The sequence below is a fragment of the Mastacembelus armatus genome, chromosome 12 (genome assembly GCF_900324485.2).
Source record: "Mastacembelus armatus chromosome 12, fMasArm1.2, whole genome shotgun sequence".
NCBI lineage: Eukaryota > Metazoa > Chordata > Actinopteri > Synbranchiformes > Mastacembelidae > Mastacembelus > Mastacembelus armatus.
Window position 1 is genome coordinate 3,520,174 of NC_046644.1, and position 25,896 is coordinate 3,546,069.

The 25,896-nt window shown below is 41.2% G+C and overlaps 1 protein-coding gene and 1 long non-coding RNA gene across 2 annotated transcripts in view; one reads left to right on the forward strand and one right to left on the reverse strand.

Annotated features, from left to right (window-relative positions):
• slc27a6 (solute carrier family 27 member 6) overlaps positions 1–23,308 on the forward strand; it is a 40,421-nt gene extending 17,113 nt beyond the window's left edge. The window contains exons 5-10 of the mRNA XM_026297387.1: positions 254–448; positions 2,290–2,380; positions 2,467–2,665; positions 13,353–13,450; positions 17,438–17,568; positions 22,912–23,308. Coding sequence (XP_026153172.1) covers positions 254–448; positions 2,290–2,380; positions 2,467–2,665; positions 13,353–13,450; positions 17,438–17,568; positions 22,912–23,088 — 891 coding nt within the window. The 3' untranslated portion in view covers positions 23,089–23,308. The remainder of the gene's footprint in view (positions 1–253; positions 449–2,289; positions 2,381–2,466; positions 2,666–13,352; positions 13,451–17,437; positions 17,569–22,911) is intronic.
• LOC113124479 (uncharacterized) lies at positions 442–20,292 on the reverse strand. The gene is made up of 5 exons (XR_003295054.2): positions 20,238–20,292; positions 2,589–2,632; positions 2,278–2,307; positions 1,574–1,761; positions 442–1,041 (listed from the first exon to the last, which is right to left on the reverse strand). It is a non-coding gene; the product is annotated as an uncharacterized LOC113124479 (long non-coding RNA).
• Positions 23,309–25,896: the final 2,588 nt, after the last annotated feature.

The following is a 25,896-nucleotide window of genomic DNA, read 5'->3' on the forward strand; positions in this document are numbered from 1 at the left end:
TAGAACTGATTCACTCTGTTGGCGTGTTTACACCAATTTGTCCTCATGGAATTTCTTTGTGACACAAACATGCACACAGTGACAAAAGTTTTTGAGAGCTCATTGCATAACTGTCTTTTCCTGTGTATTACAGTGTGTCAGCTTAATGAACATGCTCTTGAATGGCAAATATTAACACATCATTAAGAAACTATCAGTTGGCACTTGTCCATAGTTTTGTTTTCATTATTGTATATCTTTCTTCCTCCATCAGACAAAGAGAGATAAAGTTCACAAGGTGCGGATGGGAGTTGGGAATGGGCTGCGACAGGATGTCTGGCAGAAGTTCCAGAGTCGCTTCGGAAACATTAAAATGTACGAGGTCTATGGCTCCACTGAGGGAAACCTGTGTTTTATGAACCATATTGGCAAGATTGGATCTGTGGGCCGCTCCAACTTCTTATACAAGGTAAGTGCTTGGTAACTCAATGTGCCGTGAAAAGATTTAAAGTAGTAATTGTTATTCCAGAACTGTCCCTGATGACTAAAGAGTTGCACATTATGAAAATAGAACATGCAATAAGAGCAGACGAAAACTGATTCTGATTTTTTTAAACCCCGCAGCTGGGGGTTTATGTAACCCAAACTGGACCCTTTCATCTCCCTCTTCTTTACCAGACTGGTTGTATAAAACACTGAAAAATGTACACGAAGAGACAAATTAATTCATTTTAAAACCCATCAGCATTGCTAGTAATGGTGCTGGACCTCTATTTTGTTTTGATGACTTATTGCTTTTCAACTGGCAGAGCAGTGTTTTATAAAGTTGGACGATGACACACTGCTAATGCAGTAAAATCCATCATATCAAACTGAGACAATGCTCTCAAGTGTTGTTTGAAGTCAAGCAAAAATGACCCTGACTGACATCATAAGACTTGAAAGCAGAACTTTGCATTATGGAGGGAGGGGAGAGGGGGTTTGTATGGTGCCGCACATGTAGGCACAAAAAGTCTTTAAGTAGTTCCATGGTAGCAGATGTAGATGCACTGGCAGAAGTCCCTGAAGAAAAAAAACAACAATCAATATTGTTCACAAAGTAAATTCTTAGCCATGCATACTAAACAATAAAATAACTGTGCTGATAATGATAAAACAAAGCTCTTGTGGTAAATCTATAAGAAAAATATTTTATTGTGATAACATAGGCTATTTAAAGCTGTGCTTCCTTGAACATAGCAAACTGATTATTGATGAATTCAGAATTAATAGCCTACTAGTAAGACAATCTATTTTTACTGACAGATGCTAGATGATTGAGCAACAAAACAAAAACACAAAACCTAAAACATTGTAAGAGAGCAGAGAATAGTGACGTGAGCTATTGCGCAGTACAGTATTGTGTTCAGTGGTTCTGTGTTTGTCCTACATTCTTACTTTATTTTCCAACATCAACCTATATCTCGGCAGTAGGATGTCACTATGTGCGGAGTCTTACAGCCAAAATTAAAAGTAATGACTATTTTAATCTCAGAATGCAGCTACAAGAGGGATTGCACTGCGGTGTCCTGCATGAAAGGGCAGCGCTGTTCACCTCAGCCAAGGGAGGAAATGTCCATTGGATACAGCTGATGGACATTTCTGACAAGCAGTGTTTTTTTCTTGCATGGAACTCTTTCTTCTTCTGGTAAATGAGTGGCAGAATAGACGCAGCAAAAGCGTATTGCTGCCCTCTGTTGGTAGTCAGTACAACCCATTCATGGCATGCCTTGCCACTAGTGACTGTAAATTGCAGTAAATTGAATTAGTGTCATGAACATGGCAAACATCTCGGCAAGTGTGGTCTCATCTGTTGTCATTTTGGGTTATTATGATTTCATACAAAGCAACATGCACGATATGCTGTATAAAAATAAAAGAAGCTCGATTCAACCACATCTAATTTTATCAGCCACCTCAAAACGTACCCCGACAGGTTAGTCAGACAACACTTGGTTTAGCTAAACATCGGCTATCTAATAATAATAACGCTAATAATGCTAATATCTAATAATGCAGTCTGCAGCAAGCAGTGTTCATTGCAACCATGAGAGTTGAGACTTGACTTGGACTTCCAAAAACTGATTTGTGAGCATCTCTGCTTTTAACTACACCACACATTCTAATTCTATTCACTGAAAACCATGAGTTGTAGACAATAGTTTGATTTTGAGCCAGCTACAACTGCAACAACAAAATGCAATCACATTTTTTCAAAGATTTTCATGCTTCTGCCCCTTAAATGAAATATTGTTTTACCTTTTGGTGTAGCTTCTGTTCAAGTATGAGCTGGTAAAGTACAACATGGAGAATGATGAGCCAGTGAAAGATCAGTATGGTTTCTGTCAGCGAGTTAAAATGGGTAAGACAACATGGACACTTTTAGAATAGGTTTAATTTTCTATCTACAATGATTTGTACTGATTTGTAGCCTGTTTTCCTTTGCAGGTGAGACAGGGCTTTTACTGTCCAAGGTGAGCACTATTAGCCCCTTCTTCGGCTATGCTGGAAGCAAGCAGCTGACAGAGAAAAAGCTGATGAGAAACGTGTTCTCGGAAGGAGATGCTTACTTTAACACAGGTGATCTCATGGCCGAAGACCCAGAGGGCTTTATCTATTTCAAAGACAGAGTGGGAGACACCTTCAGGTAAAGTTGGATAAGAATTTTGAGATGTCTTTGCTGCAGGCACAAAGCATACACCAGAAACTTTAAAGTATCCATCCTAATCTTGATGCACAACCTGCTGAAGTCCTCAGATTTTTACAGATTTCACATTTCTAAAAGAAAGCCTGTTGGCTGAGGCATTTGGGTAGGAGATTTAGTATGACTTGTCAGAATTTTTCTCCCTATTCGAAGTTTACCTGGACTGAGCAACACTCAGTGTTGCAGAATGTGTTTGTCAGATCAAAAAATCAGTCTTGGGCAGAGGTGGGAAGTAACGAAGTACAAATATTTTGTTACTGTATTTAAGTAGATTTTTCAGGTATCTCTACTTTACTTGAGTATTTATTTTTCTGATGACTTTTTACTTTTACACCCTACATTTAAACACAAAGTACTTTCTGTACTTTCTACTCCTTACATTATCAAAACAGGCTTGTTACTTTTTCAACCTACATGAATCATGACACAACGTAAAAGACATAACTAGCTAGAGAGTGAAATCGAGTGAGTGCACAGGTTATGATAGAGAAAACCTGCAGTGCGACATGGAGGTAGAAAGGGATCCAGGGAGTATTGCCGAGTCAGACGTCCATGGCCGTATTTAAAAGAACTGTTTGATGTCAGTTTCAAGGATGATTCACTGTGAATGTGTTGTCTTTTGTTCCCTGTGCAGGTTGTTAATAAAAGAAGAATAATTTCCTTTTTTGTGTCAAACGTTTTTAGTTCTGTTGAGTTATCAAAAGATCTATTTTGTATCACTGATGGCAAAAATACATTTTTACTTTTTTACTTAAGTACATTTCAGACCCTGTACTTTCTTACTTTTACTTAATTAAGTAAAGGAGTTGAGTCAGTACTTCTACTTTTTTCACACAAGTATCTGCACTTCTACTTAAATACAGAATGTGAGTACTTTTGCCACCTCTGCTCTTGGGTTGCTTACAATTTCACTGGTTTACTTCTGGCAACATGTATAAGAGACTAGTCTAGAGGTTGAGTCATGGCAACTGGATTGCTAGTTGCTATGACTATCAAGTGCATAGCTGCCACTATATACATACATACACAATATCATAATATTGGAGAACAACGGTTTCCGTTCTGGTAAACCAGAATGCATTATTTTTCTCAAGAGGGGAGCTCAAGGGAGTAGAAAAGTTGGTGCAGCCAGAAACTGCACATCAGCAATATACAGCTCCATTACCAGGGATAAGAAGAAAGAGGAGAAAGGAAGAGAGGAGAGACAAAACAAGGGGTATGAGAAGAGAAAGGGGCAATGCTTGATGCATAATGAGAGGTTCCTGCTAGGTCTATAGCACCATAACCAAAGTATGGTTCAGGGTTACCTGAATCAGTCCTGTTACTAATTTTCATCATGGTGTTATGTTTTAGAAAAATAAGTATAGGCAGGACCCACATTGGAAGACTCAAAATGGTACACATTTATTTATAATTACTGAAGTGACAACTAGTGAAGAGACTGATTCTGTACTGGTAGAAGGAGTTATGTAGGCCCAAATGTCTGCGGTCATGGAGGTCATTGACTTGCAGCCAATGGAAACTGGAACCTCTTGTGGGGAAGACCCATGGCTTGTTAGCGCTCATTGTCCTGCTTTACGGTCTGCTGGGTCCAAACATGCCAGATTGTGAGATGCCATCTTTTATATCCTGAGATTGCAATTTGCTTAGAGTGTCAACTAATGTGTTGTACTTTTACATTAGACATGAGGGTGGACTTTCCAGTCTAAGATTGGTTCATTTTACGGTCTGATCTGACGCCAACCGCATTGGCTCAGATTTGTCATAGGGCTGGATGATCTGAACTGTGAATTCTTGGTTGCCTCCGGAATTTGAGTTTAATGATATGTTGTTCAATTAAAGCTGGGCTGGTTTTTTTAAATTTCCATCTCAGAACTTTATCACCTGATTGGAGGGTCAGCATGTTCTTTTTAACACCTCTCTTGCTGTTACTGACTGTATTGTGTTCACACCGTTGTGAGTTACAAAATGTGCCTCATTTTTTATTTCCTTTTAAAGGCACAAACTGGGATTTTAACTTATTTAGTGCTTCAAAGAGCTCCACAAATAGGATTGTTTGTTTTCACAATTTATCCCATGATTTTATCAGATTTAATTCATCTTTTTTGTCCATATGAATGGTTTTCCTCTCACTTATATCCCTTGAGCAGAAAGAGATTAAACTCTCCTATATCTTTCCTATATCACCTGGTTTTGGTATGAGTAGCTTTATGTTTTATTATCTGGATTAGTTTGACCTAAGTTTGATTAGCCTTGGTTGCCAGTGTATAAATACGTCCCGGTTTCCTTTGTTCCTCGGTGGAGAATTAATGTTTTTTCATGTTTCCTTGGTTGCTTGTATGCCGAGTGGCGGAGTTAATATATTTTTGTCTTTATGCCGAGTGGCGGAGTCAATGTGTTTGTTTGGACACCGAGTCATGGAGCCTTGTATTTTTGTGTCTACGCCAAGTCGTGGAGTTAGAGCTGAGAGAGTCCAGGTTAAATAAAGAAAACTGTGTCCTGCACTTGGGTCCAGCTCCAATTCTTCCCCACCACATAACATTTTGTGAGCAAACTTTTCTTCATGATCTGTGACTGGAAATAGATTTCTCTCATAGATGATGTGGTATTAGCTTGGAAATATTTTCATGGTGCTTTTATAATTATTATAAATAAGCATGCTCCTTTTTGTAAGTTTAGAGTGAAAAGATGGAACAATCCCTGGTTTTCCCCGCAGCTATCCAGTCTGCAGAAAGACAGGGATGCTGCCTGGACTAAGTCTAGAAAATCTAAGTCTCAAGTGGATTGGCTTACTTTTAGACAGCTTTGAAATCATTTTACTTCTCTTAAGAAAGTCTTTGGTCTTAAATCTGTCTTTTATTTATCTAAAATCACCAGTAATCTAAATGATCCTTGGAAAACAATAAAATCTTTATATAGGTCATAAATGACCTTAGTGCACTGATATGAGAGTCCTCAGGCAGTCTATACCTATAGCAGCATAACTAGCCTTAAAAGTACAGAGTGTCTGCCTCCTGAACCCAGGCTGGGAGCTGGTTCCACAGGAGAGGAGCTTGATAGCTAAAGGCTCTGCCTCCCATTCTGCTTTTGGAAACTCTGGGAACCACAAGTAGGCCTGCACTCTGAGAGTGAAGTGCTCGATTGGGATAATATGGTACTATGAGGTCTTTAAGGTATGAAGGAGCTTGATCATGAAGGGATTTGTATGTGAGAAGAAGGATTTTAAATTCTATTCTGTATTTTACAGGGAGCCAATGAAGAGAAGCTAATATATGAGAAATATGATCTCTCTTGCTAGTTCCTGTCAGGACTCTGGCTGCAGCATTCTGGATTAACTGGAGGCTTTTTTTTAGAGCTACTGGGACATCCAGATAGTAATAAGTTACAGTAATCTAGCCTTGAGGTAACAAATGCATGGACTAGTTTTTCTGCATCATTTTGAGACAGGATGTTCCTAATTTTTAGCAATGTTGCGTAGGTGATAGAAGGCAGTTCTAGAGATTTGTTTTATGTGTGAGTTAAAGGACATGTCCTGGTCAAAAATAACTCCAAGGTTTTTCACAGTAGTGCTGGAGGCCAGGGCTATGCCATCTAGAGTAGCTTTAGTTTTAGAAAAGTTATTTCTGAGGTTTTTAGGCCCAAATAAAATAACTTCTGTTTTCTCTGAATTTAAAGTAGAAAGTTACTGGTCATCCAGGCCTTTATGTCAGTTAGACATGCTTGAAGTCTGGTTAACTGGTTTGTGTTATCAGGTTTCATCAATAGATACAGCTGAGTGTCATCTGCGTAGTAGTGGTAATTAATAGAGTGCTTCCTAATAACATTGCCTAAAGGAAGCATGTACAGGGTGAACAGAATCGGTCCAAACCAAGAACATAATTGGCTTTATTCACACTAAAACACTAAAAAAGCCGTATGTACAGTTGTGGTCAAAAGTTTACATACACTTGTAAAGAACAGAATATCATGGCTCTCTTGAGTTTCCCGTTATTTCTACCACTCTGATTTTTCTCTGATAGAGTAATTGGAACAGATACTTCTTTGTCACAAAAAAACATTCATGAAGTTTGGTTCTTTTATGACTTTATTATGGGTTAACAGAAAAAAGTGATCACATCTGCTGGGTCAAAAATATACCTACAGCAGTGCTAATATTTGGTTACATGTCCCTTAGCCATTTTCACTTCAATAGGCGCTTTTGGTAGCCATCCACAAGCTTCTGGTTGACTCTTTGACCACTCCTCTTGACAGAATTGGTGCAGTTCAGTTAAATTTGATGGCTTTCTGACATGGACTTGTTTCTTCAGCATTGTCCACATGTTTTCAATGGGGTTTAAGTCAGGACTTTGGGAAGGCCATTCAAAAACCCTTATTCTAGCCTGATTTAGCCATTCCCTTACCACTTTTGATGTGTGTTTGGGGTCATTGTCCTGTTGGAAGACCCAACTGCGTCCAAGACCCAACCTTCGGGCTGATGATTTTAGGTTATGTTGAAGAATTTGAAGGTAATCCTCCTTCTTCATTATCCCATTTACTCTCTGTAAAGCACCAGTTCCATTGGCAGCAAAACAGCCCCACAGCATAATACTACCACCACCATGCTTGATGGTAGGCATGGTATTCTTGGGGTTAAAGGCCTCACCTTTTCTCCACCAAACATATTGCTGGGCATTGTGGCCAAAAAGCTCGATTTTTGTTTCGTCTGACCACAGAACTTTCCTCCAGAAGGTCTTATCTTTGTCCATGTGATCAGCAGCAAACTTCAGTTCAGTAGAGCCTTAAGGTGCCGCTTTTGGAGCAAGGGCTTTTTTTTTTTTTTTTTTTTTTTGTATAGTGCCAAATCACAATACAAATCATCTCAAGGCACTTTACAAAAACTAAAACTAAAAACCCAACAATTCCCTTATGAGCAAGCACTTGGCGACAATGGAGAGGAAAAACTCCCTTTAACGGAAGAAAAAACCTCCAGCAGAACCGGGCTCAGTTTGGGCGGGCATCTGCCTCTCCTTCTTGCACAGCAGCCTCTCAGTCCATGGAGATGCAAAACACGTTTGACTGTGGACAATGACACCTGTGTTCCAGCAGCTTCTAATTCTTGGCAGATATGCTTTTGGTGGTTCTCGGTTGACTCTTCACCCTCCTGACCAATTTTCTCTCAGCAGCAGGTGATAGCTTGCATTTTCTTCCTGATCGTGGCAGTGACAAAACAGTGCCATGCACTTTACACTTACAAACAATTGTTTGCACTGTTGCTCTTGGGACCTGCAGCTGCTTTGAAATGGCCCCAAGTGACTTTCCTGACTTGTTCAAGTCAATAATTTGCTTTTTCAGATCCATGCTGAGCTCCTTTGACTTTCCCACTGTAGAGTTTGTGGGCGTTTGTATCCAATGAGCCCTATTTAACTGGCCTCAGAGAAGTCACCAGCTGTAGTCACTCATAATCACTCACAAGAAGTTAAGAGGCCATGCTATGAAACTCATTTCACTGACACAACTTTCTAAGTCACCAAAATTGCTAATTCATGTTGCTGTATGTATATTTTTGACCCAGCAGATGTGATTACTTTTTTCTGTTAACCCATAATAAAGTCATAAAAGAACCAAACTTCATGAATGTTTTTTGTGAGAAAGAAGTATCTGTTCCAATCACTCTATCAGAGAAAAATCAGTTGTAGAAATAACGGGAAACTCAAGAGAGCCATGATATTATGTTCTTTACAAGTGTATGTAAACTTTTGACCACAACTGTATGTAGCCTATAATCATTGCAAGCATAACAAGAGCTAAGTTAGCCGTTATCAATTAATGTTAGCATAATTCATTACATCCATATTATATTCATAAGGAGATAACATAGGTCCATTGCTTTTTTCTCCTCTTCTTCTTTTCTTTTTTATCTAAATTCAACACCTGATGGCTTTGACCTTTTCCTATTCATTTGTGTTTCTTTGCTTCTAGCCTACTCATACCACAACACTGTCAACCAGTGGTCAAGACTTCACCAATTCACCTTGGTTTTCAGATTAATTTTGTTTTAAATATAGTATTACAGTACAGTATAATGTAGGCTATTTACAATATTATATAAAATTATGACATTCTTTATTTGCGAGCAATTTGTGTTGTGATTGACTGTAATTAACCTGAGGCCCAGAGGTGAACTTATTCCCCCTCGACCCTGCCCCCTTCATGTTAGTTTTATGACATTTTTTTAGGTCTTGCACCTTTAGTTTGTTGTTAATGTCCTTTATTTTGGGGTAAAACAGAGATACATTTTGCAGTGGTGCTAATGCCTGCCATGTGAAGTCATCCATGAGACTGTTGCCAGGACACAAACTCAACTTTCTGAGGCCTCATTATAATAACTGGAGATTTTAACCATGCGGCTCTCACCTCACACCTGACTGGATTTCCTTTGTTTGTCAACTGTCCTACCAGAAAGGTAAAACACTTGATCTGCTGTATGCAAATGTAAAGGAGGCTATAGAGAAAAATCTATAGCACAGCAACATCAGACAGCTATGGAGGGGAGTTAACATCTTCACCGGCTCCAACAAAAAAAAATAAAGAACTACCCGGCACCAGTGGATGATGTAGACAGAGTCAATGAACAAGTTCTTCAACAAGTTTGACAATGCCACAAATGCCCCAGCCTGTCCAGCCATACCCCCTCACTCTTCCTCAGTGTCTCTTCCTCCTTGTCCTCAACCCGTGTGCATGTCCACCACTGCAGCTATGTGCTCTCCCTCTCCAAGGCATGCTCCACCATCAGTATCAGGGGTGAGGCTGCAATTACAAAGACTGTGCTACAGGAAGGAAGCTGACCCAGATGGTTAAGGACTGTGCTGCCCAATTGTGTGAACCTCTACAGAGGATCTTCAACCTGAGTTTACAGTTGGGGAGGGTCATGGCTCTGTGGAAATTATCTTGTATTGTTACAGTACCTAAAGTAAAGTGTCCAGCTGAACTTAAACGATTACAAGCCAGTGGATCTCACATCCCACATTATAAAATGCCGTGCTGCCAAGGGCATCCCCCCAGACATCCTAGTGCTGGGGCTTAGTCTAGACGAATTCGACATTTGCCTCGTAGGTGAGGTAAATAATGAGCCCCTTGGCCCACTCTGTGATCGAGGACCTCTCTGCATGTTTCGCTCTGCACTTTCTCTCATGACCGGTTCAGCCTCATCTCTGTACTGGTGAATACCCCTCTGCTTCATGTTCATCATTCAACCCATTGAACTGCTGAAATGGCATAGGTAACACCACCTCTTCTCTCCCTTGGTCTGCATCATCTGGGCCCCCTGGGCACATCTGCAGGTCATACAGGTCCTTTTCAAAGGAGATCAAGGCGATGAGTGCTGATTCCACCTCTTTCTCATGGGCCAGGTTCGGTGCCACTATTACTGCCGCTGCTACATTTGCCTCGTATGCTTGGGGACCCCCTTAATATCCTGGGTCAGCCACATGGATAACACTGCTTGCCCATTGCTGTTTCATCGAGACCAGCACAGCCTCATATTGTGTGATCGGGGCTCGCTCATGTCTGACTGATGCGACTTTCTTCTGATATGCACTGCCCGCCACCTTTGCCCATGTACTTCTCAGTGATTCTCTCATGTGCACAATGGCGTCTGTGGTGACAATATCCACGTCTGTTCTGGTCTGTCCCAGGTCTCCGTAGGCTCATTGTAGGATGGTGCTGTTAGTCATTCGGGTCTGATCTTTCTGTTGTTGATGTCTTTTCCAGGATATTGGAGTATAAGTTGCCTCAGCATATAATTCGTTTTCGCTGAGCTCCTCATCCTGATTATCAGAGCCTTCTGGCTGTTTCTTATTTTGCCGGTCATGACCCAATAGTCTTTCCTTTTCTGTGGCTCTGACTTTCAGCCGAGTCTTGGACAGGCCAGGGCTTGTCTATGGCTTTCTGAATCTGGGCTCTGGTTTGTTTACTTCGTCTGGACGAGATTCATCATGATCCCCATCTCCTTCTGACCCAGATGTCCCTGTCATCTGTCTCATCATCTTGGTATTCAGTTTCTGTGTTTCCATGCTCAGGGTTATGGGCTGCAGCCCCACTATGACACACAGTTACCACGCCTGAAGATTTCGATTGCCGATCTCCGGGGAGCATAGCTCCTGAGTTGTTTGACTAGCTCATGTCCCCTGGGTACATTACTGCTTCTGGTCGAGCCATTTTTCAAAATTCTGTGGTGTGCAGATTGGTGGCTAATTTTATATTAGCATCATGGGCTGTTCCTGGGCTAACAAGCACCAGCTTTCCCATTGTCCCTTCTCTCTGCAGGACTACATGCCACCAATTCGGCCACACATAGGTCTTCTCTGCTGCTGAGCCCTTTAGGTTCACCTCTGGGCCTGGAAGTAGGATGGCTTCCTAGTTGCCATCTGGATCTCCCCCCCGAATTTCTGTTTCCTCATCTGGTATCTCTTCATCATACTGTTGCTGAGTTATGTGTAATCTTTCCAGGACCTCTCGAGCCTCTGGTTGTAGGTCAGCCCACAAGCTGAACCAAGGTAGCACTAGCATCTCTTTGGGGTGGGAGGCAGACATGGCTGCTACCTCCTTACAGTTAAAGCAAGGAAGCTTTTACTTTAACTGCAGATGTACTTTATTTAGCAGATGCAAAAGCTAACAGCAATCAATAAATGTGTTTAAATCAGTAAATGTATTAAAAATCAATGAAAATCAACAATACATGATAAAGTTATTTCTGTTATTTCCCTATCTTAATTATTATTCTACTCACAACCTCCTTGGTCTTTAAAGAATAAGGCTGATGAAGAATAGAAAAATCAAAAATGAAAAAAAATGTAATTGTTGAAAGTCTCTCGATGGAACTTAATTCCATCATCAGCTTTTCTTCTCCTCTGTGTTAGGCTGAAGGCAAGGATCCTGGATGTCTTCTGTTGATTTCTGGTCACTCCGGATAGTGGCAAAAATCTTGATGCAAACTGACAGTTTCCCACAGCAACTGAAAAGGTCATCCCAGCCAGCATAATTCTAGGGTTTATATACTCTTTTTCGTTCATTAGGTAATGCTTGATTTACCCATTATTATCCTATTGGTCAGTTACCAAGCAGACTTTGTGAAGTCAGATGGTGTGATCAGTACATGGCACATACTAAGGCATACGGCAAGATCAGTGCATGGCCAGCAAGTTAAGGAGCTACGTGACCATTTTGGGTGTGCTCACTGTGCTCTGGCCATCACTTTAATTTCCCAATTTCAAATCTATTTAAATTTAGATACTTTCCTTTTTCTCTCAGCCATCTGTTCACTCAGTCTTTTTGGTATTTTCCAACAGCCTTCACGTCCCTACTAATCTGTAGGGACACACAACTTTATTTTATTTCATTAATAAACTTATTTCATACAGAGATTATTGTATTTAATCACATTTTCATCACTATATGTTATACAATCAACTACAACATATATAGTCACAATATCGCGATATAGTTACAGATGCAATCATTTCCTCTTCTTACTGATTCAGATTAGCTTTTTAATAATTAACCTCACTTTTTCATGTTTTTAATCAATATTTCAGATTTTTTTTTTCTATCCAACCTCCATCTCTGCTTACTACCTGTTTCACAGAGCTGCTCTTCTTCACCCCCCCTCTCTCTCAAATTTGTGGGTAGATCTTAAAAGAGCTGTGCATGCAAGACGACCAAAGAATATTACAGAACTAGAAGCCTTTTGCAAGGAAGAATGGGAGAAAATCCCAAGTACAAGAATTGAAAGACTTTTAGCTGGCTATAAAAAGCGTTTGCAAGCTGTGATATCTGCCAGAGGAGGTGTTACTAAATACTGATTATGTAGGGTGCCCAAACTTTTGCACAGTGCCATAATAATGTTTTTATTTTTCATTTTTGTTCAATTTATGGCATAAGAAGTAACTATGCATCAATGTTTGCTGAAAATATTGTGCATTTTTTCCATTTCCAAGAGAGACTGTGTTAACATCTTTTCAATTAAAAAATCACCAAAATCTGTTATTTATCAAGGGGTGACTAAACTTTTGCATAAGACTGTATGCTGTATGAAAGCCCCTTCTAGTAAAAGCTAAGGCTCATACATCTCATCCACTTCCTTACACTCTGCAGTTACTTTGACAGAGCCAAGGCAGTTTTGAACCGTTTCCAAATCTAAACCAGGCAAGAATTTTGTGGCAAAGACACACAATCTTAATCTTAACAGCTTGTATGTGCTTGTTCCAAATGCCTTGCACTATGGGAATAGTTCTGCTCCCTAAAGGGATTTATACAGGATTTGGAATGTCTAGTCGCATTTCCAAAGACATGTTTCAGATTGGGGTTTGAGACACCTGTTACACAGATTATGCAATGCTATATGTCTAGGCTAAATGTGTACAGTTTAGTGTAATTCAAAGTGGCTAATAATCATGTTGCAACTGATCATTTATGGTGATTTGTACAGTTGATGAAAATGGAATAGAACTAAGTATTAATGCAAACTCTGTTACAATAAATTACAAGATTAGTGGTTTGAAACTATGTCCTGAATGTTATGCAAAGCTTACTAGACCTGTACTGTTAATCATTTTGACTGTGTATTACATCTTTGTATTTCCTTCAATTTCAGGTGGAAGGGTGAAAATGCAGCTACAACAGAGGTAATGGAGACACTTGGGCTGGTGGATTTTATCCAAGAAGTCAATGTGTATGGAGTGGAAATACCAGGTATGTTCACAACCATGTCACCCCAAATTTTTACTCATGGATAGAAAAAGACAGCCCAACTAAAATTGTGTGACTATATTATGACAAAGTCTTGATTAAACTATATATTATTTTTTATTGTGCCCCTCCTTGAACCGCCACCTTATCGTGGTGGAGGGGTTTGAGTGCCCGTATGATCCTAGGAGCTATGTTGTCCGGGGCTATATGCCCCTGGTAGGGTCTCCCAAGGCAAACAGGTCCTAGGTGACGAACCAGACTAAGAGCGGTTCACTGACCTCTTATGAAGCGAAAACCGAGGACCGTGACGTCGCCCGGCATGGCAAAGCCGGAGCCCCACCCTGGAGCCAGGCCTGGGGTTGGGGCCCGTTGGCGAGTGCCTGGTGGCTGGGTCTCCCCTCATGGGGCCCAGCCGGGCAAAGCCCGAAAGAGCAACGTGGGGCCGCCCTTCTGTGGACCCACCACCCGCAGGAGGATACATAAGGGGCCGGTGCTTAGTGGATCGGGCAGTGGTTGAGGACGGGGACCTTGGCGACCCGATCCCTGGATGCTGAAACTGGCTCTAGGGACATGGAATGTCACCTCACTGGGGGGAAAGGAGCCTGAGCTTGTGCGGGAAGTCGAGTGGTACTGACTAGAGATAGTCGGGCTCACGCACAGCCTGGGCTCTGGAACCCAGCTCCTTGAGAGGGGCTGGACTCTCTTCTACTCTGGCGTTGCTCACGGTGAGAGGCGGCGAGCTAGTGTGGGCTTGCTCATAGCTCCCCAACTTAGCCGCCACGTGCTGGAGTTTTCCCCCCAGAGTGAAAGGGTCGTTTCCCTGCGCCTCCGGGTCCGGGATAGGTCTCTCACTGTTGTTTCGGCCTATGGAGTTTAAGTATCTCGGGGTCTTGTTCACAAGTGAGGGAAGGACGGAGCGCGAGATTGACAGACGGATTGGAGCATCGGCAGCAGCAGTCGGTGTACCGGTCCGTTGTGGTGAAGAAGGAGCTAAGCCGGAAGGCGAAGCTCTCGATTTACTGGTCAATCTTACGTTCCTACCCTCACCTATGGTCCTGAGCTTTGGGTCATGCCCGAAAGGACAAGATCGCAGATACAAGCGGCTGAAATGAGCTTCCTCCGCAGGGTGGCTGGGCACTCCCTTAGAGATAGGGTGAGGAGCTCAGTCACCCAGGAGGAGCTCGGAGTAGAGCCGCTGCTCCGCCACATCGAGAGGAGTTTCTATGTGCTCCACTAGTATTTTCAAATGTTTGTGTTACACTTCCCCATGGTCTGTCACAGTAGTGGGAAAAAAAGAAGTGCACTGTTTTACCAAAGTCATTTATTCCAGAAATAAGTTGGCCAAAGTCAGGTTCAAAATTGAGTAAGTTGCAAAGGCAGGTTCATAAATTGGCCTAAGTCATCAAATCCTCTTATGTTACTTAAGTGAATGACAGCATTATTTGCATGTCAATAGTCATGTGTTGCCATAACCTTTTTGTGCGAAATGATTAATAAATATAATATACTGTATATCTGATTCAGTTTTTTGAAAAACTTGAAAATATGACTTAGGCCATTATTTTAAGGCCATTATTAATCTTTTTATTTCAAACACAAATGTTTTCAGTGTACAGCAAGAATAAAGAAATTGGCTTCACTGTTCTAATACTTTTGGAGGGGAGTGCAATTGATCACGTCAGCTCAGTTAGAAGAAGTTATATATATATCACAGTGGGTACGGAAAGTATTCAGACCCCTTTAAATTTTTCACTCTTTGTGTCATTGCAGCCATTTGCCAAAATCCAAAAAGTTCATTTTATTTCTCATTAATGTACACTCAGCACCCCATCTTGACAGAAAAAAACAGAAATGTAGAAATTTTTGCAAAGTTATTAAAAAAGAAAAACTGAAATATCACATGGTCATAAGTATTCAGACCCTGTGCTCAGTATTGAGTAGAAGCACCCTTTTGAGCTAGTACAGCCATGAGTCTTCTTGGGAATGATGCAACAAGTTTTTCACACCTGGATTTGGGGGTCCTCTGCCATTCTTCCTTGCAGATCCTCTCCAGTTCTGTCAGGTTGGATGGTGAACGTTGGTGGACAGCCATTTTCAGGTCTCTCCAGAGATGCTCAATTGGGTTTAGGTCAGGGCTCTGGCTGGGCCAGTCAAGAACGGTCACAGAGTTGTTCCGAAGCCACTCCTTTGTTATTTTAGCTGTGTTCTTAGGGTCATTGTCCTGTTGAAAGGTGAACCTTCGGCCCAGTCTGAGGTCCTGAGCACTCTGGAAGAGGTTTTCTTCCAGGATATCTCTGTACTTGGCCGCATTCATCTTTCCTTCAATTGCAACCAGTCGTCCTGTCCCTGCAGCTGAAAAACACCCCCACAACACGATGCTCCCACCACCATGTTTCACTGTAGGGATTGTATTGGGCAGGTGATGAGCAGTGCCTGGTTTTCTCCACACATACTGCTTAGAATTAACGCCAAGAAGTTCAATCTTGGTCTCATCAGACCAGAGAATCTTATTTCTCATAGTCTGGGAGTCCTTCATGTGTTTTTTGGCAAACTCTATTCAGGTTTTCATATGTCTTGCACTGAGGAGAGGCTTCCGTCGGGCCACTCTGCCATAATGCCCCGACTGGTGGAGGGCTGAAGTGATAGTTGACTTTGTGGAACTTTCTCCCATCTCCCTACAGCATCTCTGGAGCTCAGCCACAGTGATCTTTGGGTTCTTCTTTACCTCTCTCACCAAGGCTCTTCGCAAAAATTTCTACATTTCTGGTTTTTTCTGTCAAGATGGGGTGCTGAGTGTACATTAATGAGAAATAAAATGAACTTTTTGGATTTTGGCAAATGGCAGCAATGACACAAAGAGTGAAAAATTTAAAGGGGTCTGAATACTTTCCGTACCCACTGTATGTGTCACATCATCATATATATAAGAGACTGTACAGACCTTCAAGTACCTGGGTATGGTACTGGACAAAACAATGGAGTGGTCTGCCACTGTGGATGCAGTGTACAGGAGTCGCCTTTCCTTGAATTCATACATCTGCATTGATATACTATAAATGTTCGTGGCAAGTACACTGTTCTATGCTCCTGTCTGTTGGGGGAGTGGCATTATGGACAGGAACTATAAGCACTTGGACAAACTGGTGAAAAAGGCCAGTTCTGTGCTAGGCAGGGGGCTGGACTCTCTCAGAATTGTGGTGGAGCAGCAGATATGGAGGAAGCTGCTTTCTATAATGGACAATAATAAACACCCCCTCCACCACATACTGATTAAACAGAGTAGCAGCTGCAGTAGGAGGCTCATCTCATTGCGCTGCAGAACTGAGAGGTTGAGGAGATCCTTCGTCCCCACAGACATTAGACTTTTTTTAATAGTAATTGTTGATATGTTATTTGTGCTATTTATGTTTTATGTTATTGACTGGGTGCCTTTATGTGTTTATTATATTTTATAATGAAATATCTATGTTAAAGTTAATATAAGAGCTGCAGGACAGCCTGAATTTCCCTCATGGTGGATGAATAAAGTATCTATCTATCTATATATATATTTTTTTTTTATTCATTATCTATACCAGCTTATTCCTAACCAGGGTCACAGGAATCTGCTGGAGCCTAACCCAGCTCTCTTTGGGTGAAAGGCAGGGGTACACCCTTGACAGGTCACCAGTCCATCACAGGGCCACATAGAAACAAACAACCTCACACACTCACACTCACTCCTATGGGCAATTTAGAGTCACCAATCAACCTGACATACATGTGGGAGGAAACCGGAGCACAGGGAGAACATGCAGACCCCACACAGAAAGGCCCTTGCTGGGCTACCAACCCAGGATCTTCTTGCTGTGAAGTAATAGTGCTAACCACTAAGTCACCATGGTGTACATACACACTTACTATTGTTATTTCCAGTATTGTTCTTGATAATGAACAACCTATCAGCTGTAAAGTGATGACATTAGTTACATTGCTCCATGTTGTCCACAGGGCATGAGGGCCGAGCAGGAATGGCTGCCATAATTGTAAGACCAGGCCTTAAATTTGATGGGAAGAAACTGTTCGAGCATGTGATGAGGGATCTACCGCCTTATGCTCGTCCACTGTTCATAAGGCTTCAGGTAATGAGAAGAGAGATGCTGACATACTGCAGCTCAGTTTTGTTCTGATGAATGTTTTTTATTAAGATGACAGAACAGTGAAAATAGAGCTTAATGCATGAATGTACATTAGGCTGAGTAGCTAACATAAATTCTAAAACTTGGGCGAACATTTTCTTTAAAAGAAGTGGGGTCACAGACCATATTCACCAAATGTACATACAAAAAAAGTAATTGCACTGACCCTGCAGTTATGGTTAAATTTGGAGTAGATCTCCAGGAAATTAATGGAAGTCATTGTAAAGGCCCGCAAGGACAAAAACAAAGATGTATGTATGTGTGAGAGAGATACCTAGTGCATGGGGAAAGAGTGAGGAAATACGCCAAAAGTTCAAGAAACTTAAAGACTAGAAGTTGCATGTAGAACTTATCAGTCATATTTTTTTTTCTTTTGAGACTAGTTGTTACAGTAAAAATTAACCAGTTCCAACAGCTAATTACCATACAAACAAGATCAGCCTATCTTACAATAAAACTGTGGCTAGTGGTAATGAAAGAAAACATGATTCTTTGTTCTTGTAAATATTAAAATTACTTTATGGGGCGTTGTGTTGCATTCCAGTACAATGAAATTGTAAATGCTGAGTCTGGGGTAGAGTTTAGGCATAAAATAAGCTGAGGATTGTGCTAATGTTAGTCTGTAGCTGTGTCCCAGTTCTGGGGACACATCCTTTGAAGGACAAGTTCTACAAAGCTGCAGCATTCATAGCCATTGTAGACCGCGGAAGCCGAACTATGGGTTGAACTGAAATGAGACAGCCTATTTGTGTCACTAATTGTTCCTGACCCTACTATTAAGTTGTGAAGCACTGCTGCTGTCACCTAATAGCCTTCACAGCAGCAGCTGGACCACAGATTGTACTGAGAAAATTCATTAATATTATTGGCAATAACGGAGCCAAAAATGCTTGACACCATCTGAACCATATAAATTTATCTTGGTCTCATCAGACCACAGGACATGGTTCCAGTAATCCATGTCCTTAGTCTGCTTGTCTTCAGCAAACTGTTTGCGGGCTTTCTTGTGCATCATCTTTAGAAGAGGCTTCCTTCTGGGACGACAGCCATGCAGACCAATTTGATGCAGTGTGCGGCGTATAGTCTGAGCACTGACAGGCTGACCCCCCCACCCCTTGAACCTCTGCAGCAATGCTGGCAGCACTCATATGTCTATTTCCCAAAGACAACCTCTGGATATGACGCTGAGCAAGTGCACTCAACTTCTTTAGTCGACCATGGCGAGGCCTGTTCTGAGTGGAACCTGTCCTGTTAAACCGCTATATGATCTTGGCCACTGTGCTGCAGCTCAGTTTGTTTCCTCTGAGAGTTCTCTGCCATGAGGTGCCATGTTGAACTTCCAGTGACCAGTATGAGAGACTGAGAGCAATAACACCAAATTTAACACACCTGCTCCCCATTCACACCTGAGACCTTGTAACACTAATGAGTCACATGACACCGGGGAGGGAAAATGGCTAATTGGGCCCAATTTGGACATTTTCACTTAGGGGTGTACTCACTTTTGTTGCCAGTGGTTTAGACATTAATGGCTGTGTGTTGAGTTATTTTGAGGGGACAGCAAATTTATACTGTTATAGAAGCTGTACACTCACTACTTTACATTGTAGCAAAGTGTCATTTTTTTTCAGTGTTGTCACATGAAAAGATATGATAAACTATTTAAAAAAATGTGAGGGGTGGACTCACTTCTGTGAGATACTGTGTATATATCTATATATATATATATATATATATGTATATATTGATTAACTGATATCACCTGCATGTATAAAAGCACATTCCAGATGAGACAGTACTTGTTACTTTATACCGTAGCAACAATACAACTGCAGCAACAATTTATATGCTTGCTCAGTATGTATAATATACCATCTAATGTCCATATAGTACTGGTGCCTTGGTGTCCTAAAAGTGATCACGAATCACACAGAATAAATGTAAGAAACAATAATAGCAAGGTGATTATCAAAAACAAAAAAAAACATGGCCAATGTTTGGCCCAGAAATATACAGCCAGAATAATACCAATCTATTATCTGTGAGCAGGTGTACATGAAGAAACTGATTTTTTTAAAAGTCACACCAAATATTGATTATAGTGTAACTTATTTACCGCAACAGAGTCCAAATTACCAACAGGACTAGGTTGCATCAGCAAGTGCGTCCAGTGTAAAATTGTGCCAAACAAATCATGCGGATCAGTTGATCGGCTGCGCTGACCCCTAATGGGAGCAGCCAGAAGAAAAAAAAATTTTTTTTACTGCACACATAATTACTATCCAACAGATCCCTGTGACCCTAGTTAGGAAGATAGATATAGATAATTGATTCATGAACATAATTACTAAATTTAGACTGTAACATTAATTGTGAAGTAATTTTTAGCCCATTAGATCGACCCCGCAGCGGATCTGCTCCCAAAGTTGTATGTCCAGATAGTTCACCAAAGATCCTCAAACTAATTTGGATACAGTCTAACAAATTTTATATCTAATAAAAGCTTAAAGTCTCGCGATTCGAATGGTATAAAGCAATTGAATAATCACAGCGACTACAGTTTCTTAATATTTAACAACAGTACAAATACAGTACAGTACGCTGGCTCTTACCTCTCTGTCGTGTTACTTCATACGTGTACTCAAACATGGAATGTCGCATATCGTTCTGTTCTTAGAATCCATAGAACAAAGTGCACCCATGTTTTAGTCCAAAAGACGTATTATTATACAGTAAATCCACAAACCATCGTCCTCCTCATGAAAAGCTGTAATCCGGTTCTTTTTACGGTTGATTTCGCCGTTTATTCAATAGTTTGACATAGCAAGCTTCTGTGAATCACATGAGGCCTCAATCAAACTGGTTTGTTACGTTTTACGGAATAACTATGTTTGATGACGCAACAGTGGGCTTTAAAACGGCCCCCACCGCTACTGTAAATGTTGCCTTGACAACGCTGGGCACGCAGCGCTCGACGCTAGAGGGGGGAGGAGTCATAGTTCACATTTTACAGCGCGCTGATAGTAAACTGGGAAGCTTTTCCTTCAAACGACACCAAGGTCATCAATATAACTCTTAAAATGTAAAGACAACAGCTATGTTACCTGTCTTCCCCTCTCAGTTGTCTTCTAACTGTTGCAGCTCGTGGTAGCTGGTAACACGCTACTAATATTAATTCTAAGGCCGGGCTATCGGCCGGAGATGAAGTGGACACGGAAGGCGATGCGAGGTCCAGCTACATTCAGCTTTATTTGCCTCTTCCCTGGCAACGACATACACCACAAACACAACAGTTGTGATTTAACCTGGATGTAATGGCCGCGGCTTTAAGTAACTCAGAGCGGCCCCGGTGGCGTGGCTCATTTCGGCGGCTGCGGGAGAGAGAGAAAGAGAGAGATAGCTTCCCCTGCGCCCGCTAACAACAACAAAAAACTACCCACAATTTCACCTTCTTAAAGGGCCAGGCCAGTAACAGCTAGTTTAATTTGGGTATGTGTTGTTCGGCCGTGTGCCGAAAAAGGGGCAGGGTACCTAAAAGGTTTGAAAGTGCCCCCAAAAGTTTTTGCACAGTACACCCTAAATATATTAATATTTAGGCTGTTTTGACAAGCAGCCTCTGTACTTATGTGATATTCATGATTGGTCAGTCCTGAAACTTGCCCTGACCCCACCTGCTGATTCTGTATTCAGAATTTATTTGCCAAAGATGTTAGACACACAAGAAATTTAACTCTGGTACAGTGACTCTCAGTATGCTTGTCACAACGGTTCACAGAATCCATCCATCCATCCATCTATCAATTTTTTATACCCGCTTATTCCTTAAGCAGGGTCACAGGGACAGTTCACAGAATATGTATATAGATTATTTATATACAAGTGGGGGAAATAGAAAAGGAATACAAATAGAATAGAATTAGGACTAGGTCAAGTCCAAAGAGTAGAAGATTGCTGTATATTTATATTTATTTATATTTCCAGTTGTTGTAGTAACAGTATTTACAGTTGTTATTCACAATTACAATAGCATTTGGACAGATATTGCACTGGGGGTTGTTCACAGTGTTCTGTTGTCAGATAACATAGATTAAGTCACTAATAAATTTTAAGTGTGTTAAACTTAGAAATGAAAGTTCAAAAGCTGCCCTAAATATGTGAGTAAACTCAGCGTTGAGATAAGCTTGGTTTCAACTCAGAACAGAAAATTGTACATGTTGGTAAACAATGATCATTGTTTCTTTAAACTTGATGCTGTGAGTTAAAACAACTTACTATAGTGCGTTATCCTTATGAGAGAACTTGCTGCATCATGTCAAACTAATGAAGAACACCAGACTATTTTAACTCACAATTTCAATTTAAAATAAAGTTATCAAAATTCTATCTTATCTAAATTTATACTAATTACAGGAAGTTTGGGTCCACCCCTATATATTTGAGCATGTCTCTAAGGATGATTGGGTGGATGGTATTAAATACAAACAACAAGATGCTATCCTCCATGGTTCGCCATGGAGGATAGCATCATTCACATCAACATGTTCTATGTAAGCAAACTGAAGGGGATCTATCGCGTGTTTGACCTTGAGTTTAAGTACACATAGGGAATCATCTTCTGGACTGTAGTGACATAGAATGTGGGTTAAAGATCCTCTGTAGGGGTTCACATAACTGGGCAGCACAGTCCTTAAGCAGCCTTGGACAAACACCATCTGGGTCAGCTGCCTTCCCAATCCACAACTTCTTTAACCTCACCCTTGTTATTGTGACAGATAATAGAATGTGCTCAGGTGAGAGAGGGGCCGTAGCTGCAGTGATGGAGATGCAGCCAGGTTTCAGGACTACAAGGAGGAGACATTGAGGAGACAGTATGGATGGACAGGTTGAGACAGAAAGTACATTTGCTACACTGTCAAACCTGTTCAAGACCTGGTTGGGTTCAATATCCTTTATGCAGAGCGGTAATTTATTTGTGATGTGCCAAGGCTTATACCACTTAACATTCAAGACCCATTCTTTCTTCTTGCTACACTCTTTTGCTTATCTTTCCCTCCTTTAACAGCGGGAAACATTTCTAAGACACAAGAGAGTTGTGAGGAGTGCCACCTTCTAGGGAATTTCTAGTCTCTTGCCAGGTAGCAGACCTGTGCCCTGAAAAGATAACAGTTGTTCTTGTGTGTAAATAATGATGTATCAACGCATCTTTCTAGATTCAGTCTTTCAAAAATGATGCCATGTTATTGATGCCATGAACTTACACTGATTGTTGATTTTTTCCCCCCTTAGGAGGTGATGAAAATGACAAGCACCTTCAAGCAGCAGAAGTTCCAACTAGTACAGAGTGGCTTCAACCCCTCAACAATCACTGCTCCTCTCTATGTGTTGGACTACCAGCAAAATGGCTATATTCCTCTAACAGACATTATCTACCAGAGCATCCTTGCTGGAGAACGCAAGCTGTAAAATTTACAAGTATAGATAAGATGATGTTGTTTAAAACTGTGCACAAGGAAAGATATAATTTAGTTCTCCTTATTGCAGTATTTGAAATTTTATAGAAACTTGTGATTATACAATCAAGTTGGAGGTCTGAAAGCAAATACATCAGCAAGTTAATAAGACGATTACAGTGAGTTGAGCACATGAACAACGTTTTTTGTTCCGTTTTTTGTCCCGTTTTTTTTTTTTTTACAACAAAATGTCAGATCAGTATAAATATATATAATATTTCAGGAATAAAATAACTTAAAATAGACCAAATGATCTTTGAATTTATATTTTTTGCCAACTGCCAAGTGCCAATTCATAAGTCTGCACCAACATTTGGTATAAATAGAGAAGTGGGTGGATTATTACATATGAAGGAGTTTAAATCCCAATAGTGCCTTAATTATGTAAGAATGGAGAAATTGATGTAATTTTAACATACTGTATGTAACCATTCCATTTCAATTCACAAGTGTGGTTTATAAGAGAATAAATAAAAATTCATCCAGAGAAATTTTGTTGTTGCTGATTTTAATCTACCCGAGACATTTGATTCATATGGTTTGTGAAAGGGCAGCATGGAATCTAGAATATGTGTAGTGATAATATTTGGCATCTTGGTTCATCACCCTCCACAGGAAAAGCCCACCATGGCAGGGAGTGATGCTAACAGGAACATAGATTCAGAGCCTACAGGTGAATGCTAAGTGAAGGTGGGGCCTAAAACATATCTAATAATACTACATTTTATGTAGATCGCCATTCAAAACACAATAAATGAATCACAGATAATACACAATCAGTAAGACATGGATAGAAACATATGATAATAATGTGTGTAGATAATAATTCTGAATAACCTGAAGTTGAAGCTGAAGGAGTGAGGTGCAGATTCAATCTGAGACAGTTGTTAGCCAGCCATTTACTGGTGTCATGTAGAAGAAGGTGATGGACTGGCCAAGCATGTCTCCAGACCTAAACCCTATTGAGCATCTGTGGGGCATCCTCAAACGGAAGGTGGAGGAGGGCAAGGTCTCTAACATCCACCAGCTCTGTGATGTCATCACGGAGGAGTGGAAGAGGATTCCAGTGGCAACCTGTGAAGCTCTTCTTCAGTGTTGTCACATGAAAAGATATAATAAATTATTTACAAAAATGTGAGGGGTGTACTCACTTCTGTGAGATACTGTATGTTGCCCTTTAAGAGCTGCTGCCAATTCCCCAGTGTGTGCGCTGCGGGGGTGTGTGTGAGGAGGAGAGAACAGGGTAGGAGCTCAGATGTGCTGCCCCCCCTCCCGGAACGCTCTATTCTTTTACCCCCTTTTTCTTATACTATTACTTTATGTTTTGTATTATATTTTTTTGATGCTGAAAGAGGCCAATCATAAAGGTTTTGTGCTGAACGCCATTTTAGTCTTGAGCTCTTTTTTTCCCTTGGCTATCTGGCCAACAGTGGTTTTCTGTTCTCAGTTTGCATGTTACTTCATGGACACGGAAAATGGTTTTTCTTCCGTCTGATAACCAAGAACAGATCATGAGAGGTATCTTGGACCGTTTTCAAACCCCTGGTGAGCCTTTCCCTACTTTTGTGGCTCATATGTTATGTTATGTGTTGGGGACTGAAAGGCCCAAACGCAGATCAGAGTCAGTTAGTCTTTTATTGTTAATAACAGTCAACAACAGGTGCAGGGAGGAGTCCGGGGCCAGCCTCACTGCTGGACCCGTCCTGGATGCTTCAAGGAAAATGGGCCGTCGACGGAGCGGAATCCTTGGAGTGACTCGGGTTGTCTCCAAGAAGCGCTGAACCAATACAAACTCGGGGATCGCAGGTGAAGTAGGAGCGGGTCGGAAGAAGACCAGACATGCACCACCTGCGAAGAGACACTGGTTCGTTACACTGATGATTTAAGTTTGAAAAGAGCTAGGGACTAGACACTACCAGGTAAGTAGACTAGACGATCTAGCAACTGGCTGAGAGAAGCCGGGAGCCTTATGGGGCGGTTGATCTCTGGAACGCCCCCTTACTCCTGCTGCACCTCTGGACAATTGACAGACAGACAGACAGACACGGAAGTAGAGGGAATGAAAACACACGAGGAGGAGAAACGAGACCGGGGAAGGACACAGCGCCCCTCCTGACAGGCGGCTGGTACTGCCACCTCATGACATGTTAAGTGAGTGAGTTCTCCTTCTTAGAGCTCATGAGCTTCATGTTGTTTTGGGCTGAGGTGCATGTCTTCCTGCCACAGTGAGAGACAAAACAAAGATGAACAGGGAACAGGGAAATTCACTGCTTCAAATGCTTACTTCCTGGCTTCACTTCACGCACTTGTCCGAAATGTAATTCATTTTTTGAGACAGACTCACGACATGTTGAACCTACGGATGCTCAGGTGACGCCTTACCGGAACATGGCAGAACAAGTGATGGAAACTCCTCTGGCAGGCACTCAGTAAAGTCCAGAGGAGGGAGGACGATTCGCAGAGGCAATCCTCTCTCCAAGAAATGACTTTGCCTCTTTTTTCTGATGAAGACGATTCCCTTTTACATGTTCTGAGTCATGTTGAAGATACTGCGTCTCCTTGTTTTTGGAACACTCCATTAAGAGTGATTCATCTTAATGGCCAAGTGTTAGAAGCCATCTTAGACACTGGTGCATCTCTTTCGGCTATTCAAGCTTATATTATTTGCCCTAAATCACCCTAAATTGAATAAAACATTAAGCCGTGGACTACTTCACCAATTTTACTGGCTGGTGGTAGCACATCTGCCATCTATCTTGGT